The 18,916-nt window shown below is 43.8% G+C and overlaps 2 protein-coding genes across 4 annotated transcripts; one reads left to right on the forward strand and one right to left on the reverse strand.

Annotated features, from left to right (window-relative positions):
* Window positions 1–374: 374 nt before the first annotated feature.
* On the reverse strand, window positions 375–2,657 carry cenpv (centromere protein V). 3 transcript variants are annotated; one of them, XM_056284781.1, is made up of 6 exons: window positions 2,211–2,657; window positions 1,850–1,942; window positions 1,653–1,722; window positions 1,419–1,533; window positions 1,141–1,248; window positions 375–614 (listed from the first exon to the last, which is right to left on the reverse strand). In XM_056284781.1, the coding sequence occupies exons 2-6, from the start codon at window positions 1,939–1,941 to the stop codon at window positions 376–378; spliced, it is 624 nt and encodes a 207-aa protein (XP_056140756.1). In that variant the 5' UTR covers window position 1,942; window positions 2,211–2,657; the 3' UTR covers window position 375. The 3 variants fall into 3 exon arrangements, with proteins under 3 accessions (XP_056140756.1, XP_056140757.1, XP_056140758.1); XM_056284782.1 differs by lacking the exon at window positions 1,141–1,248; XM_056284783.1 differs by having other exon boundaries at window positions 476–1,248.
* Window positions 2,658–4,879: 2,222 nt separating this feature from the next.
* On the forward strand, window positions 4,880–7,371 carry ubb (ubiquitin B). The gene is made up of 2 exons (XM_056284768.1): window positions 4,880–5,013; window positions 5,666–7,371. The coding sequence occupies exon 2, from the start codon at window positions 5,674–5,676 to the stop codon at window positions 7,273–7,275; it is 1,602 nt and encodes a 533-aa protein (XP_056140743.1). The 5' UTR covers window positions 4,880–5,013; window positions 5,666–5,673; the 3' UTR covers window positions 7,276–7,371.
* The last annotated feature ends 11,545 nt before the right edge of the window (window positions 7,372–18,916 follow it).

Genomic DNA, 18,916 nt, shown 5'->3' on the forward strand with positions numbered 1-18,916 from the left:
TCTCAGAAAGCGCTTTGTGGTGGCCGAACAACTAAATTAAAGCAGTAGGAACGGATGAAGTAACTCTATTTAAAGCTGAGCAGTTGTTTTGCTCATGATGATTAGTTTTTTGCCTCCTGTCATACTTGAATCGGTTATAGTGACCCACATCGGTCAAATTATTCTTTATGATACTGCAGAACTTGCCGACTTGATGATAAAAAAAAAAAATTGGTTTGAGGGGCGTCCAGGTAGCGTAGCGGTCTATTCCGTTGCCTACCAACACGGGGATCACGGGTTCGAATCCCCGTGTTACCACCAGCTTGGTCGGGGGTCCCCACAGACACAAATGGCCGTGTCTGCGGGTGGGAAGCCCGATGTGGGTATTTGTCCTGGTTAGCGCCTCCTCTGGTCAGTCGGGGCGCCTGTTGAGGGGGAACTGGGGGGAATAGCGTGATCCTCCCATGCGCTACGTCCCCCGGTGAAACTCCTCACTGCCAGGTGAAAAGAAGCGGCTGGCGACTCCACGTGTATTGGAGGAGGCATGTGGTAGTCTGCAGCCCTCCCCGGATCGGCAGAGGGGGTGGAGCAGAGACCAGGACAGCTCGAAAAATAGGGTAATTGGCCAAGTACCACTGGGGAGAAAAAGAGGGGGAAAAGCCAAAAGAAAAAAAAATGTTTGCATGTTTTTGTACATGTATAAAAGTCAAAACTGTACTACTACTACTTTCGTTGGTCAAATGTATAACTACATAATTGCTTAAAAGAATATTTTTTCATCTTACAACATGTTGATATGGACCTACTTCTCTATCCTGTCTTGACAAGTAACAGTACTTCACCTCAGTGATCTAGATCAGATTATTTTGATGGCAAGTACAACCTGTGAACAATTTTTTATGTCATTCACTACTTTTGAAAGTCTTTAAAGATGGTTGCTTTCTAGTTATTGCACTGAAAATAAACTAATATTTTGTTGAATGTGACCTTTAGAGAGAATTTTTGAACGTGGTCTGATTTAGATATTTAACTGTGTTATATTAAAAAAAAAAAAAAAAACTGTTCGAAGTTCCCAGTCTGCTGCTGATGAAAATAGGGTTACTTGGTGTCAGTCTGGGCCTGTTTGTCTTGGCTGTGTGTCGGCTGCTGGTTTAGACATGCCTCTGATGCTCTTATGGGCCTGCATGCTTTCTTCCCATTTCTCACCACAGAACTTCTCAACTGTGACGCTGTGCACAGTACCTGGATCCAGACAGTGAGGAGCAATGCCTGAGGGAAGGGGGAGGGGGGGGGAAGGTTGCATTCAACTTCTGTTTTTAGTTTTGGTCTCCTCATACCTGAGATGTGACCTCTCACTATGTTTGACGATAAACAAGGTAATAATACCAGAGGAAGGAGGGTGCAATGCACAGAGAACCTGTGTTACTGGTTTTGTTTACCATATCCATCCGGGTTGGAACGTGGGGTGTAGAAACTCTGAACTCCACAAACTTTACAGAAACTGTGCTTGGCAATGTGCGTGTTAAATGTGTACGTGATCAAGTTTTCTGACCCCTGAGAGAAAGAGGGAAACAACAAAAGCAGGATAAGTAGGACAGCACTTTTGGAAGCCATAAAACCTACACTAGTGTTTTGAACTCCTCGTTTAGTCTTGTTTTACATGTAACTCCTACCTGTAACAGCGTGAACTGACTTTTTGGCACAATGAAGTGATGGTTTTGCTTCTTTGTGCAAATGCTACAGCTTGGGAAATAAAAATGGGTCACATCAAGTTAAATTGCCTCCATCAATGTCAGCATGATTGCCCTTAAAACTGGTTTCATATTAGGACTAGTGTGAGTCAAATATCCTTTCACTTGGTCGGCCATACTTGCAGTGGAAAACGTGGAGGTCTGGGGAACCCCACACCTCAAATCTGACGGCCCCACAATGGCACCCACCGGTGTGTTTCACAAGATCCATCCTGCAGAAACAAACAAACCTCTCTGGAATCAAAAGAAGGGACGACTCTGAATGCACATTCATTAACAAAATGTCAAGCAGTTTGGTGAGATTCTGGGTTGCCCCCCACCCCCACCCCCCAAAAATAATGGTTCTGCACAGACTGATATACAGACAACAGAACCACACACACTTAATGATAGATCAAACACAATGCTGCAAAGTGCTTGAAAGTCAAATTTAATAACAAAACCCCTCCTATTACTGATTTGCTTCTGAAGGATTCTTACTGTGTTTGACACAATCCAGTAAGGCTTGTCTCGTGAACCCAATTTCTATTCAAGTCCAACTGACTTGACCCGTTTTTTGTTTTTTTTGTGGAACGCGCTGACGTGGAATCACGCGGCTCCCGGAAGCTCTCCCGCCCCGCGGCCGGCCAGCCAGCCACTCAGCGACCGCCGTCTGGGGTGAGCAAAGTCCGGCTACCGATAAACAACCTCAGGGTCGGTTCAGCGTTGAAGAAACCCGTCACCCAGACCCGTTTACCGCCACTGGTACACGGCCTCTTCGAATGCGGCCCGAACCGGAGCGTCCCGGGGTCATTTCCTCTGTTAAACGTATGCCAGCTCCTCTAAAAGGAGCAGTCCGCTGGTTTCCCGGAACGTGTTTTTACACGTGGTGCCCCAGCCGGGGCACAGCACCGCAGCAGCTAACCTAGTTTAGTTCCGAGCTGTTATGGAAAGGCCCGTCACCGCCGTCACGGGTTGGGTGTCTTGTGACAGAAAGGGGGGGAGGGGTGGGGATACGGTGGCCTAAATTTACACGCAGCCTCCCTCGCCCCTCGACATGTATGGCTGCTGCTCTGCTGAGTCACTGTTTGCCCATGGATGGCATGAAAACCACACAAAGCCTCCCCAAAGTCCGGCTTATGGATAGCGACCCTGTCAGTGGGCAGTACGTCGACATGCTGACCCCCCCCCCCAAAAAAATATTGTCAAATCTTCACCCGTTAGTATGAACAGGGTGAGAAAATGGGTCATGCTAATGGGTAAAGATTTGAGAACGTCATTTCTGTCAGTAAACATTGTGTCCAAGTGAACTTGTTCCACTTGCTTTGATTTTCCCACCTGGGTTATTGAGCATGCATGCACACATGCCTTTTTATAACGTCTTGATTATGCTTTAGTATTTCCCTGTCTAAACCATTGGCTCGTTTTAACTGGATAATTTTGTTGTATATGATAATCCAGCATCCCTGCGACCCCGAGAGCAGGATAGATAATGGCTGGATGATAACCCTGCCATTCATTTCATAAAACTACCAACTTGATCTGTCAATTTAGAGAAAAGCAAATAAAAAGACCAAAATGGCTAATAGAAAACTATTTATTTCAGATATGCTTTACACTCAAATCTTTGCACAAAGTTTCAGAGTGACATTGTATTCTGAAATTAGAAACACGTCCAGTAATGCAATACTGAAATGTGGTTAAATCTTTGCAACTTTGTAAGCAAGCCTATATCCAATCTGAGAAACAGAAAGTAGGTCAAACCAGTTCCTGGAAATAGTTTAGGTGAGTTTAGGTTAAAAAAAACACACACACACACACACTCATTAACTGTTTTTTATTTGGTGCTCCAAATTTCAAAAATAACACATTTACGTTTTATTATACACTGACTAAATTAAAGATGACCACTCCAAAGATTTATTTATAGCTTTCCCCGTTGACCATGTTGCCTTATGTGACTGTGCACATCAACTTGGAGAAGGGAGAGGAAAGTTAAGCAAGCTGGTGAACAGTGTCAGATTCCTCCCTGCTCTATAATGCACTGTACTGTTGAAACCGCAGCAGCTGGTAGCACATGTCTAGAAAACACGTTTACATCTGTTACACAGCCCGTCTGTCTGGGATGTTTACACAGGCCTCCGGTGTGTCATGCAGTTAAACCAGTTTCAGCTTCAGCTCCTTGACAAACTCCGGGGGTTTATATCGAAAATTTGCATTTACATTTGCATTTCACTCACCCGGCAGACGCCTTTGTCCAAAGTGGCAAGGGGAGTCGGCAATTTGCAACCAATCTGCAGATAATCTCAAAATGTTACCAGCCGGCATCACAGGGAGCTAATAATTTCATTGCAGTAGTGTATGAAATAGTAGCAGGGGGTCAGAAATCATATCATAATAGTGCTAGATGAAACTGTGGTGGTGGTCCATCCATCCATCATCCAAACTGCCTATCCTGCTCTCGGGGTCGCGGGATGCTGGAGCCTACCCCGGCAGCCATTGGGCGGCAGTTCCGGGACACACCCTGGACAAGCCGCCAGGCCATCACAGGGCCTTGTGGTGGTAGTATATTTGCTCATCATATAGCCAAAATCGCCAAGACCCCATAAATGAGAGAATTAAAGTGTAAAGTAGATATAATTTCCAAATATCACTACAATAGACACACTACCGTCAAGACGACATAAAATGTTGATCATAGGCGCCGATTATAACCCTATTTAAGCGAGGTAGGGCCAATAATGAAGGGCCGTTCGGCGTTTCCGGGTGAGGTTAGCGTTCCTGTCGGCACGTTGCTTTGCTGTCCGTCAATAAAACAATGAGTTCACACTGGCACGCCCGGAAACCAATGGCTGAGCAAACAAACAACGTCGTCATCCAATCAGAGGCTTGGGTGGGCGTAGTCCTTTACTGCGGTTCTAGCACATTCTGGCGTTATCGCCTCGGTGTGGGTTAAAATCACTCCGCCGCAACGTGATAGTTTCTTAATTTTTTCCGAAAAAAATCACATATGTCTCGAAAAACAATTTCACTAGGAGGAACAACATTGCGGTAGGCATAAAAGAACAAGTAAACTCGACGAAAACAAGAGCTTTTGGGCGTGGAAGCGGTGGGAACTATTTTTGAACGCGGGTTGATATCATCGGATGACGTAGTGAGAGCCATTTTATAAAAGCGAGAACGCGGCTGCGGTGACGGCAGTAAACGGACGGACGAAGAGCTACGTTGATACTTTCACGGAGGGCATCTCGAAGCGGAAGCAAGAAAACATTTTTGTGTTTCTCGGGATAGTTCAGCTGAAATTGTGAGTATTGTTTAGTTGTTGTTGAGTCCGTATTAGCGATATTGTTAACCTTCGCTGAAGCGGAAATTTACGCCGACAACAATCATCGAACGTTGTCGAGGGAACGAAGAGGTAGAAAATGTGTCGACGGGACACGTCGATTCACGACGTGGTGTTGTTGTTATACCGTTTTGGATGTTAACTTTTGTTTCGTTTTGTTTGTCACTATTCGTTTTATTGAACTGTGTTCGTTGTAGATATGACTCGACGTTTCCAGTAGCCTCCATTAGGCGGAGGGTTGAACAATAGAAAAGCTCAAAATGGCGCCGACCCTCAAATGGCTGGGTATCGGAATAAACGGCGCACTTTTGCCGTCAAATTCGACATTCCCTCATCAATGTTGTGACGGTCTTGGAATTTATTGTAAATATTTTTATATTGCCCATTATGCTATCACGGGTTTTCGTCTTCGACGTTGACAAGGCATTTCTTAATCGAATTTTATGGTGTCGTTTAATTTCTAAACTGTTTAAAAGCGCAGACCTTGTTTTATTGCAGATAAATGTAGTCAAGGATATTCAAGTTGAATATGTCAATGTAGCGTTTGATTAATTCACCCTTAGAATTGTAGGGCAAATTATAAATATTGATGTAAGACTAATTTCATTTTCAGGTATAAACATGCAGATCTTTGTGAAGACCCTCACTGGCAAGACCATCACCCTAGAGGTCGAGCCAAGTGACACCATTGAAAATGTTAAGGCCAAGATCCAGGACAAAGAAGGCATTCCCCCTGACCAGCAGAGGCTGATCTTTGCTGGCAAGCAGCTGGAAGATGGCCGCACCCTCTCCGACTACAACATCCAGAAAGAATCCACCCTCCATCTTGTCCTGCGTCTGAGGGGAGGAATGCAGATCTTTGTCAAAACCCTCACTGGCAAGACCATCACTCTGGAGGTTGAGCCAAGTGACACCATTGAGAATGTCAAGGCCAAGATCCAGGACAAAGAAGGCATTCCCCCTGACCAGCAGAGGCTGATCTTTGCTGGCAAGCAGCTGGAAGATGGCCGCACCCTCTCCGACTACAACATCCAGAAAGAATCCACCCTCCATCTTGTCCTGCGTCTGAGGGGAGGCATGCAGATCTTTGTCAAAACCCTCACTGGCAAGACCATCACCCTGGAGGTTGAGCCGAGTGACACCATTGAGAATGTCAAGGCCAAGATCCAGGACAAAGAAGGCATTCCCCCTGACCAGCAGAGGCTGATCTTTGCTGGTAAGCAGCTGGAAGATGGTCGCACCCTCTCAGACTATAACATCCAGAAAGAATCCACCCTCCATCTTGTCCTGCGCCTGAGGGGAGGCATGCAGATCTTCGTCAAAACTCTCACTGGCAAGACCATCACCCTGGAAGTTGAGCCAAGTGACACCATTGAGAATGTCAAGGCCAAGATCCAGGACAAAGAAGGCATTCCCCCTGACCAGCAGAGGCTGATCTTTGCTGGCAAGCAGCTGGAAGATGGCCGCACCCTCTCAGACTACAACATCCAGAAAGAATCCACCCTCCATCTTGTCCTGCGCCTAAGGGGAGGCATGCAGATCTTCGTCAAAACTCTCACTGGCAAGACCATCACCCTGGAAGTTGAGCCAAGTGACACCATTGAGAATGTCAAGGCCAAGATCCAGGACAAAGAAGGCATTCCCCCTGACCAGCAGAGGCTGATCTTTGCTGGTAAGCAGCTGGAAGATGGCCGCACCCTCTCTGACTACAACATCCAGAAAGAATCCACCCTCCATCTTGTCCTGCGCCTGAGGGGAGGCATGCAGATCTTTGTCAAAACCCTCACTGGTAAGACCATCACCCTGGAGGTTGAACCGAGTGACACCATTGAGAATGTCAAGGCCAAGATCCAGGACAAAGAAGGCATTCCCCCTGACCAGCAGAGGCTGATTTTTGCTGGCAAGCAGCTGGAAGATGGCCGCACCCTCTCTGACTATAACATCCAGAAAGAATCCACCCTCCATCTTGTCCTGCGTCTGAGGGGAGGAATGCAGATCTTCGTTAAAACCCTCACTGGTAAGACCATCACCCTGGAGGTTGAACCGAGTGACACCATTGAGAATGTCAAGGCCAAGATCCAGGACAAAGAAGGCATTCCCCCTGACCAGCAGAGGCTGATTTTTGCTGGCAAGCAGCTGGAAGATGGCCGCACCCTCTCTGACTACAACATCCAGAAGGAGTCCACCCTCCATCTTGTCCTGCGTCTGCGAGGCGGGCAGTAAATGATTCCATGTTTTGTGTTTCCTTTTTATTTGCATAAAGTTCAAACATACTTTAAATGACTGCTGTTACTTGAGCTAATAAAACATTCAGCATCATTTTCTTGCATTCCCTTTGACTTTGTTTTGCTGTAGACATAACTTGTTGTTGGAACTGTACTACAGTGCACAAACGAATTGGACATGTACCTTAATGTGGGATTGTAGGACAACACTTAAAACGGCTGTTGGTTTTGCCTTATGCAGATCAGAATGTTGGGGTTATAATGGTGTGGTGGTATACTGTGTTCATGAAGTTTAAGGTTTGTGTAAACTGCACATTATCCATCATCTACTTTACCGTGTTAATTGGCATATACTATAGGTTCCAAAGGGTAAAATTACTGTATTTGTTGGCAATAAAAGCAAGTTGTGGGTTTTGGGAACTGCAGGTGTTTATGTGCGACGATTTGGTGAGCCCACTGATCAGAGGTTTGAGGTGAAGTAAGAATCGGTTCTATGGTCTCAAATTCTTATTTTTGCCAGTCAAGGTGTAATAGCCTGGATCACTGGGCCAACCGATTGAGCTCCTGCCACCAACTCTTCTCCCACGAAAGACGACTAGAGTAAAGGTAAAAATGCAGTTGTAAATTTCTACCAAAGCAAGTTGGAAGCATTTTTTTTTAAGTTCATAAAGCATAGCTGTAATATCGCCAGATAATTCAGATGCAACTTTTCCATAACTGGTAGATCTATGAACTCCTGCCAAGCATGATATATATAGTAAAATCCATCATATTGTGGCGAGCCGGTCTCTACAGGTTCCGACAGGAGCCATGTCTACACTTAGTAAATATTTAAGTATCCTACATGTAACATTTTAAGAGGCCAATTATTTGTGATCTAATTACAATTGACTAAACTATAAAGTTAATCAACCAGACCCAGTATCAGTCTTGTGTGGACTAGTCTATTAGTGTAAGTATTCTCGAAACATTCTTATAAAGTACAATCGTATCAAAATACATCGTATTGTCCCCCGCTGGCCTGCGCTCACATTGCGCTAAATGCTCCGAGCCCGAGCACGCTTACGTCATCACGATGCGACTGTGTTGACGAGAAGCGCTCTCTCGCATAGCGCAGGGGAGTTTCGTGGTTTTATTTACCTTGTGGCTTATTTGGAGTCGTTTTGAGGCGCGGTGACTCATGGACCCTCACGGGCCTGCGATCATGTTGCCTGTGTAACTGAACAATTTGCTTTCCCTCTACATCAGAACGCCCTCTGAACATGAAATCAAGGTTATTATTCAAGGTTCCCGAGACCGGTGGGGTTTCCCGCAATGTGGAGGGGCTATTGATGGGACTCATATTGGGATTTTAGCTCCACCTGACAGCCCTGCAGACTACTACAACCGTAACGTGTGGTAGACCATCAGCTTCGGTTCTGGGACATCAGTGTGGGTTGGCCGGGCAAAGTCCATGATGCCAGAGTGTTCAGCCATTCATACTTGTACGAGACAGGTCAGAGTGGAACACTGTTCCCTGATATCACAGAGAGGTTTGCAGGGGTAGATGTGTCGGTGGCAGGGCTGCCAAGTCTCACCCTTTGGGAGTGAGAGTCACACAATTATGCCTCTTCGCACGCTCACACGCCACACTTGCTATTTCACATGCTCATAAACGTTTTCCCTTCACTTCTATATAATATTTCCGCAACTTGCTATGCTGCTTGCGGCTTGCTGTAGTTCGGGTCCGTCACTGGCTTTCCGGGGTGAGCCCGCCCTATTCTGCCTCTGATTGGCTGACCCAGATATTCTTACCCGAACCTTAACCAATCATCAGTCTTCATGCCGAAATCTAACCAACCCAATCAATGAAAGGCAACCACGAGTATCAACCAATCAGAGGCAGAGTAGGGCGGGTCATAGCGTCAACACCACGAAATAAAATATAATAAAAGCTCCACAAGAAGACCCCACTGAAGAAGAAGAGGAAGAGGAAGAAAGAAAACGGTAGGTAACCGTTTCATTTTGATCACACGAAAGAGTAAATACGTTAGTTTTATAGAATAAAATGCGTCATAGTCAATCAGTCCGAGCAGGAGTAACGTTACACAGGCTGCTGTGATATCTCGCAGTTAAAAAGGAAAATATTCCAACAGTCACTTGTCAGAAATCTGTAGAGGAACAATAGCTTTCCTTTTTGGTGAATGTCCTGTTTTTGGTTTCTATTATACTTGGTTCATGGATAAATCTCTGAATGTGTTATTGAATGAAATTGATCTAATAGTCATTTGGTGGGTTTAACTAGGGTTGCCACCCATCCCCCAAAAGATTCCAGGTTGCAATTAGTATATGGAAAATATGTCATATTTCAGTTTTTTCTCATTAAATAATTGTGGTTTTATGTTCCCAAAAAGGCATTAAAGGGTTAAAATTACTTAAGAAATACATGTAAATTTAATAGTTATGATCAGTACTGAAGTTGGTCAGAAGATTTAATGCACAAAGTGAAAAAAATATTCATGTGTAATATTTTTATAGCACTTTTAGAGGAACTGAACATTTTTTGCACTGAGGGTAAAACGTCATGATTTTCTGGAGGGGTGCCCAAGGGTTAAAGGAACTGCTTGAATTCATAGTTTGAGCCTTCTGCTCTGAACAAACAAAGAAATGCACTTTATTTTATTTTCTTATATTATTGTTCTGGTTCTGTATTCATTGACATTTTATAAATACATTTATTTTATTTGTCTAAATTCTTCTTGTTACAATTGTTTTCATTTCTACTTGTGCTGGTCAATTATGAACACTATATAAAATAGCAGGAAACTGGTTTTTAAGTTGCACAAATAATTGGGTTGAGAGGAGCTCCCTGAATACAAATGACAGAATAAGACTGAATAATGACATCCGACAGTCTAATTCTAATGTAGGCTTGGACTCTGTGTATTCTATTCTTTCTAGCAATTGACAATATTTCTTATGTGTTCACTATTCCGAGTAAAGAGAGAGAGCATGAGGAGGAGGCCAACGTCACATTACAACATCACAGCAGTCTAATCCTAATGTTAATTTAAGTTCAGATATTCCTCTAAATCCACCTTAAAAAAGGCCAAGTTTTAGTCCCCTCGCCAGAGTCTCACTCTTAACTTTTGTTGAAACTTGGCAGCCCTGGTCGGTGGTGATGTTGGGGGACGCAGCACATTCACTACTTCCATGGTTGATGAAACCATACCCTGAAAACCAACAAACAACCCCAGTACAGATAACCTTTAACAGCCAGCTCAGCAAGGCACGGATGACTGTGGCGAGGGCATTTGGCCGTCTTAAGGGAAGATGGCGGTGCATAATGAAGAGGTATGATTGCCACATTGACAATATCAACACTAGCATCAAAGCCTGTTGCATGCTTTGCAATTTTTGGGAAGTTAACAGTGATGATAATGATGATAATGAAGTTGATGTTGATGAAGAAAATGAGGCCCGTGAATGGAATCCTCCTCATGCAGACACCATGTCAAACACCTCAAGAGAAGCCTTGTGTTCGTATTTCTCAAATCTGTAGAGCTTAAAGATTTCTTTTAACACTGGCCCCTGAAAGGTGTTTGCTTCTGTTTTTAGGTTTGAGTGTTGTACATAATATTAACAGTAACCTTCAGATAAATGTCTGTGACTGCTCCTAATGTAACAAACTCGTTTTACTATCTGTATGGGGTTTTTCTGATAACATGAACTTTATATTTTTGGCTGATGCTGGCAATAAATTTATATTGTTTATTCCAAGAACAGTGTGGACCTTACTGGTTTATAACAGACAAAACATAGGGTAACGGCCAAATATATTTTATTCAAGTACTTCCAACAGTTAAAAGTCAGTAGTTTACACAACACTACCACTGAAGTGGTAATATGTAAAAATTAAATTATACGTGTTCACGTACATAGTGAAATATATAGGCCACATAAGTGTAATTGTCAAGGCACTATTGGGAAAACAATGCTGTGCAAAATAAAAACAGCAGTAGTAGTAGCAATGGTAGCATTACTTCTAAAACAGTATGTAGCATTACTTTTGAAAATAGAATAAAGTGTATAATAATGAACATTCTTCAAAGCACGAAACAAGAATTAACCTAGTATTTATACAAATCTACTGAAAATGTAGGTTACACAACTATTCAAATCACTGAAATAAAACAGTAGGTATATCAGACAATACAGAACAAAAGCAGCATTGGAATTACAATAATAGCTTAAATTCTAAACATAAACCGATTAAACAATATTAACTGTATGCAAACAAAGAACTAGGACTATACCTTAAAGGCTGTGATAGTCCTGTGTAGACTGAAGGGGCTGGTGCTGTTTCCTCATGGGCAGGGTAAGAATAGCGATGATGAGGAGGAGGAGGATGTTGTGGATGTGAGAGTTTGTGCTGCTGAAATAAAGGCACCATGGTATCAAACAGTCTGCTCATCATTTGCTGGAACATCCTGTTTGTCTCTTGACGTTCCTCCCTCTGTACCTGTTGCCGATGCTCCTCCATCTCCATGATTGCCTTCATCCAGTAATCGATTATCTCCTTCTCCTGCTGGTGATGCAGCTGCTCCCCTTGCATGAATTCATCGTGCTGTTTCTTTTGCCTGTCCATGAAGACTGCCATCATGTCACTCACATCTGTCTTCCTCTTCTTGCTCTGTCCTGAGGGTGTTCTATCGGGTGTACTACTATCAGAGGTCTCGGCGTGTGTCATCACCAGTGTGTGGACTGATCTGAAGTGAGTGATGTGACTGTCAAAATAAAAGCAAAATAAAGATTGTAAACATCAGCTCATCTTACTAATGACAAGCAAAGACCATATATGTGCAGACCTTGAATGACTGAGCATCAGCGTGGCCATAAAAAAAAACAAAAACAAAACAAACAAACATGTAGTATATGTTGGGTTATTCTGGCACTGGCTTAAAACGAGCTGGTCTCCGGGCGCTGCCCAGTGCTCCTAATGTTTATGACGAGTTAAATGCCGAGAATGAATTTCCCCACGGGCACCAGTACGCGTTACAGCAAAATGAATAATGAAACAACATAGTGTAGACCGTTTGTCATCATACTAAGGGACAGACCAATATCCTGTGTCAGATCACAGCGGCCTAATCACACTGAAGTTCGCTCATGTCTACCATTAGGGCTACTACTTGTGTGTGCGCTACTGTCATAATTACAACAAACACTCTATTACTACTGTTATATAGCACATTTTTTCCAATTCATTCGGGAATATCTGGGTTGACAGCAGGTCTGGTTCTCACCTTAGGATGAACGTGCGTGCCACCGCGCTCCAAACGACTCCAAATAAGCCGCAAGGTAAATAAAACCACGAGGGCGCTTCTCGTCAACACGAACGGTCGCGTCGTGATGACGTAAGCGCGACGTGAGCGCAGGCCCACGGGGGGACAATAGTGCCCGAGCACGGTACAGGGCGACGGTCAAAAGCCTTATGGTGACATAATTGTCAAACTTACCAGCACCCCGTGTTCGTGGCTTTGCCAACCGGCAACTCCCCTACGTCTTCCGTACAGACGCTAGTGCGACTGGGCTACGTATGAGCGGCTCTGCATCAAGTTGAAGAGGAGGAGATGAGAGTGGAACATTTTTATTTCTTATATCAGGTAAGCGTGTGTAAGCCTATCAGTACCACGTGTAACATATTTTTGTGTCGACTGTCTTTAAGTACCCTGCAAAGTAAAAGTTTAAATGTCGTGGTTCATAAATATATTTGCAACGTGGACGCGACCAGCCTGTGGTCGCTAGCCTTCACCGCACTACGTGTGGCTAGCTAGCGTTAGCCGCAACATGGGAACGTAGTTCTTTGCTGTGCTGTGGTTTTAATATCGTCTAGAGGTGGATGTATTTCGGGAATGTTTACAAATGTTCACGTTGGGTTTTGTTTTGTTTCGTGAGTAGAAGATATTGTAGGTGGGTAACTTTCTTAATGTTAATTTCAATCGCATGTGTTTTGCAATAGCAGTTACACTTGTGCTCTTCTGCATTACATTCTATGCAGCTGGCAGGTTACCATGGTTACAAGCCTGAACGTTCTTATTTCTTGTATTAGCGAACTGGTGTTTGGACACGGCCCACAACCCAGCCATTAAGGTTGCGCCTCCCCGCTGTTCCGCTTTGGGACCGGATGTGGTCAGCAGATTCGTCCGTCCTAAATCGTCCACCATTGACTGCGTAGCGCCTCCTGTTGGCGAACTCGATGGACTGTGAGCCAGGAAACACTTCACGGATTTACTCAAGTAAGACTGTTCCAGTAGCGAGTCACTTCCTGGATTTATTCAAGTAAAACTTCCAGTTAAGGGCCCCAACGAGATATCTCCTTTTGTTTATTTGGGTGTTGTGCACAACAGGGGTATTGCACCACTGCAACATATCAGTGTATGATTCATACTTGTATTTTGCATACCGGCCACTTTATTAGGCACACCTGTCCAACTGCTCGTTAACGCAAATTTCTAATCAGCCAATCACATGGCAGCAACTCAATGCATTTAGGCATGTAGACATGGTCAAGACGATCTGCTGCAGTTCAAACCGAGCATCAGAATGGGGAAGAAAGGTGATTTAAGTGACTTTGAACGTGGCATGGTTGTTGGTGCCAGACGGGCTGGTCTAAGTATTTCAGAAACTGCTGATCTACTGGGATTTTCACGCACAACCATCTCTAGGGTTTACAGAGAATGGTCCAAAAAAGAGAAAATATCCAGTGAGCGGCAGTTCTGTGGGCGAAAATGCCTTGTTGATGCCAGAGGTCAGAGGAGAATGGCCAGACTGATTCGAGCTGGTGCTAGAAAGGCAACAATAACTCAAATAACCACTCATTACAACCGAGGTATGCAGAAGAGCATCTCTGAACGCACAGCACGTCGAACCTTGAGGCAGATGGGCCACAGCAGCAAAAGACCACACCGGGTGCCACTCCTGTCAGCTCAGAACAGGAAACTGAGGCTACAATTCGCACAGGCTCACCAAAATTGGACAATAGAAGATTGGAAAAACGTTGCCTGGTCTGATGAGTCTCGATTTCTGCTGCGACATTTGGATGGTAGGGTCAGAATTTGGCGTCAACAACATGAAAGCATGGATCCATCCTGCCTTGTATCAACGGTTCAGGCTGGTGGTAGTGGTGTAATGGTGTGGGGGATATTTTCTTGGCACACTTTGGGCCCCTTAGTACCAATTGAGCATCGTGTCAACGCCACAGCCTACCTGAGTATTGTTGCTGACCATGTCCATCCCTTTATGACCACAGTGTTCCCATCTTCTGATGGCTACTTCCAGCAGGATAACGCGCCATGTCATAAAGCTCAAATCCTCTCAGACTGGTTTCTTGAACATGACAATGAGTTCACTGTACTCGAATGGCCTCCACAGTCACCAGATCTCAATCCAATAGAGCACCTTTGGGATGTGGTGGACCGGGAGATTCGCATCATGGATGTGCAGCCGACAAATCTGCAGCAACTGCGTGATGCTATCATGTCAATATGGACCAAACTCTCTGAGGAATGTTTCCAGTACCTTGTTGAATCTATGCCACAAAGGATTAAGGCAGTTCTGAAGGCAAAAGGGGGTCCAACCCGGTACTAGCAAGGTGTACCTAATAAAGTGGCCAGTGAGTGTATATATATTATTTGCAAACCCTCATGTGAATATTGGACATACTGTTATTCACTATCTACAGTATAATTCCATGTGACTCTACTTACCTTGTGCCCCGTCCAGATTATTCACACACAGTCAACTCATACGATACCTGACCTTGAGGTAAAATTCTATCCTTATTAAGGAAGCGTTACATAAGCATTTTTAATTTTCCCTGATGTTTGCATGTAATAAAATGTTTGAAAGAAAACTTTTTTGCTGTTGTCCAAGTCTTTCATGGTATTTGTCATTTCAATTAATGTGTTTGACAGCTGAAAAAACATTTGTGACCAGTAGCTTTTATATGAATCCTGTGCTGAAATTAATTAAAAAGCTATATGGAGATGTTCTTCAAAAAAAGAAAAAAGAAAAGATAAGTTACCCTGACCCCTCAAACAGACCAAACCCACACATAAACCTAACCACATCAAACCAACACTTAGCCAAAACGAGGAGTTGGCCTCAGCTACGTGGTCACAATTTCTGACAGTCGCAAATTTTGCTCTTCTAATATCCAAGAAGTTTCAAATCAGTAGATTCTGGCGCCATCTATTGTTTTACAACCAGCATGTGCTAAAAAAAAAAAAGGAGTGACGGAAACGGTGGCAAAAACATCTTTAATTAAATGTTATTGTAAAAAAAAAAAACCATTATAGCCAGAAGAATTCACTAAAATTACAAACCAAAAGTATGCAAAATGACTTACCCTTTTTTTTTCTTCTCGAGACATCAAACCACATTTAAATCATACATATAATCATCATATAATTCTATACATCTGACAAGAATATGCCAAAGAGGAGTTCATTTATCAGGAAATTTCACTTTATGAGTCAAGAATTTACACAGTAAAATTAAACAAATTTACAATATATTGTCCATTAGTCTGAGTTTGTATGATAAAAGAAATCAAATTCATTACATTTAAATATGTACTAAGGCCCTCAAGGAAACATAGCACATTGTCAAATAAAAAGTTATAACCTTCATGGTCTTAATATTTTTGATATGCATGTATACATACATACATACGCACGCACACACACACACAGATATAGATAGATGGATAGATAGGGAGAGAGAGAGAGAGAGAGACCTTGACCTTTAACCAAGCCTTTAATGGTCCAATTCTTCATTCACGTCAAGATAACAACATTAACACAAATACTCATATACATAGTGAAAAACACAACAATCAGTATACACAGTAAAAACAAGAAGACACAGACTTTCCCTTTTTTTTCCAGAAATTAAGACGAAGCACTTGGTTTACCACTGTGCACAGCACATCCCCATGTCCCCAAATAGAAATAAATTCTTCCAAGTTTGAAATAAGTTTGAAAAACATGAACTCAATTCTCAGCCGAGCAGCCACTAGACCCCTGAACACGAGTGTAGCATCTGTGGACCCTGTGCCATTCATTTTGTTCCTTCTACTAAGCCAAACGCTCATTTTTGCCCGACCTATCAAGAAATTAACCAAGGTGACACGTCTGCACTGTACAGCCCTGTACCTCGCACCAAAGACAAACAGGCTATCTTCGAGAACCTCTCCTAAACCTCTGAGCCACTGCTGCAGTACAGAGAAAAGAGGGCTCAACCTGGGACATCTGAGTCATAAGTGCTGTAGAGTTTCTTCATCATTACAGAAAGAGCAGTGGCTCCCCGCCCTAGGATCAATGTGTACCACATGTCTGTTCGTAGCCACAGCCCCATGTACCACCCTCCACTGTAGATCCGCAGTGCGTTTCTCTATGGGGGGTTTGTACAGGGACCTCCAGCTGCCCCTGGGGGATGAGCCTGGTGCCAACACACTCAACCACCTCAACTCCTGTATGCCAGCTAGTGATGTTCTGTTGAGAACCTTTACAGTGACTGCATACAAGGCCCTCTGTGATGTACTTAAGAAGTCATGTAGTTCTGGTGTTTTGAAAGACAGAATGGGCCCCTTCACTTCTTCCTACTCCTCTACTGATGCACGGATTGACAAAGATGGAAAAACAGGCCGCATAGCTGGCTGATCCTCTCCACTCTCCGCTCATAGTGCCTCTCTGAAGAAGCCAGGAAGTGCACTGATCACTTCCTCCAACAACCTCTCCATCAAACGGAGAGATTTAAAGCCAGTCTCTTGGCTCAAAATGCCAGCCGTCTTCCACTGTCCTCCTGATCTGAGACACACTAACTTTGTAAGTCCAGCTCTCATGAGGGATCTCTGTACACTTACGGAGCTGAGCACCCTGCAGCGTATCTTGGAACAGTGGTTCCTCCCCTACACTGCCATAGATCTGGAGGAGTCTCTTTTGGTGTGTAAGGCCGTTACCCAAGCTTGGAGGACAGACTGATAGAAGGGTGTCGTAGTGAACTCCATGCCAGCCAGGTCCAGAAGGAACAAGTGTTTGTCGTAGTTCAGGTTCATAACCCTCCGAAGCAACACAGATGCTTTTTCACTCCAAAGTCGCTGGTCATGGTATAAAAGTCACTGCACAGTTTGAAGGCGAAAAGCCATGATACGACTGTGGAGGTCAATCAGGCACTGTCCCCCTTCTAGCACTGGTAGGAACAGTACAGCAGACTTCGTCCGGTGAAAGCCTCCCCAGAAGAAGTTCACCAGCGTCCTCTGTATTTCCCTTATGAGCGTGTCCGGAGGTTCTACAACTGTAAACTGGTGCCAGAACATCGAGGCAATCAAGTTGTTAACAATCAAGACTCTCCCCCTATAGGACAACTGAGGCTTGATCCAAGTCCATCTAGACAATCGGGCACTGATCTTTTCAATTAAATGCTCCCAGTTTTTGCTCAGAAAGCAGTCACTGCCCAGAAAGACACCTAAGCATTTTATCCCTTCTGTATTCCACTGCAGCTCTGCTGGTAATGTCGGCTTCTCTTTATTGTTCCACTCCCCCAGTAATAGACCCTCAAATTTTGACCAATTGACTTTTGCAGAGGAAGCTTGTTCGTATAAGGCCAATTTCCGCTTGAGAATTTGTAGATCGTTTTGAGTTGTTATGACAACCGTGACATCGTCAGCGTATGCTGATGAGCTAACTGCATTGGTGATGTTCCCTGAAAAGGTTAGTCCTGGGAGCCCCTGCCTGGGCCAAAATAAAAGCGGTTGACCAGCTACTCCAGTCACTTTCCAACAACCAGCAACGAAGTAAAATTAAACTTCTCTTACCTTACCATGTAGAGAGGAAAAGTGAAAGCAGTAGAAAAAGTGAATTAAGCAAAAAAAAAAAAAAAAAATACACCCAACCTCCCAGCATGCAGTGGAGAGAGAGAGAGAGAGAGAGAGAGAGAGAGAGAGAGAGAGAGAGAGAGAGAGAGAGAGAGATATTTCAGACTATATGGATAATGGATAATTCTAATAGGCTATAGTAAGTGAATCCGACAAAATATTCTCCCTCAGCTTAAAGAAGCCATACATAGTATCACTTGAATGAATTATGGGAAAACTGCTGGTGTAACCTTCATAAGGCAGAATGCACTAAAATTCCACATTCCTTTCTTCTTCTTTTTTAAAATAAAAGCTTGTTTCTGTCCCCTTTCTCTCTTTTTACTTTTTTCTGCAGTGGTCTTCAAAGATCGACACCTCTCATTACATCATAATTTGACAACCGACAATGTAAAATAAATCTGGAATATCTCGGCTGTGTTGCTCTGACTCAGGGGAAAGGAGGATGCGGGCCGGCCGGCGAGGAGTCGCAGTCGCTCACTCCCCTCAGTCAGGTTATTCAAGTCATCCTTCATTGTCTCCCCTTCAGCCTCTTCAGCACTGTGATTGGTGTACGGTGACTATGAGACTGTGTCCAACTAAGTCATTAGTCAGCAAGTTTCCCAATTTATTTAATTATGTTTTATGGTGTTTTCCTACAGGGGCAAATTTGGGGCCAAGGGGGAACAAGTGAGAATGTAAAGCGGCAGTAGCCAGGCTGTAAGCTCAGGGATGGTGTGTAACC

Source organism: Lampris incognitus, chromosome 8 (genome assembly GCF_029633865.1).
Source record: "Lampris incognitus isolate fLamInc1 chromosome 8, fLamInc1.hap2, whole genome shotgun sequence".
Classification (NCBI taxonomy): domain Eukaryota; kingdom Metazoa; phylum Chordata; class Actinopteri; order Lampriformes; family Lampridae; genus Lampris; species Lampris incognitus.

Coding starts and splice junctions, on each gene's coding strand:
- cenpv (XM_056284781.1), bottom strand. CDS start 1,941: ATGGATCTTGTGAAACACACCGGTGGGTGCCATTGTGGGGCCGTCAGA. Junction 1,723..1,849: donor CTCCACGTTTTCCACTGCAA/GTATGGCCGACC, acceptor TTATTTCCCAAG/CTGTAGCATTTGCACAAAGA. Junction 615..1,140: donor GGCCCATAAGAGCATCAGAG/GCATGTCTAAAC, acceptor TTTTCTCCCCAG/TGGTACTTGGCCAATTACCC.
- ubb (XM_056284768.1), top strand. CDS start 5,674: ATGCAGATCTTTGTGAAGACCCTCACTGGCAAGACCATCACCCTAGAG.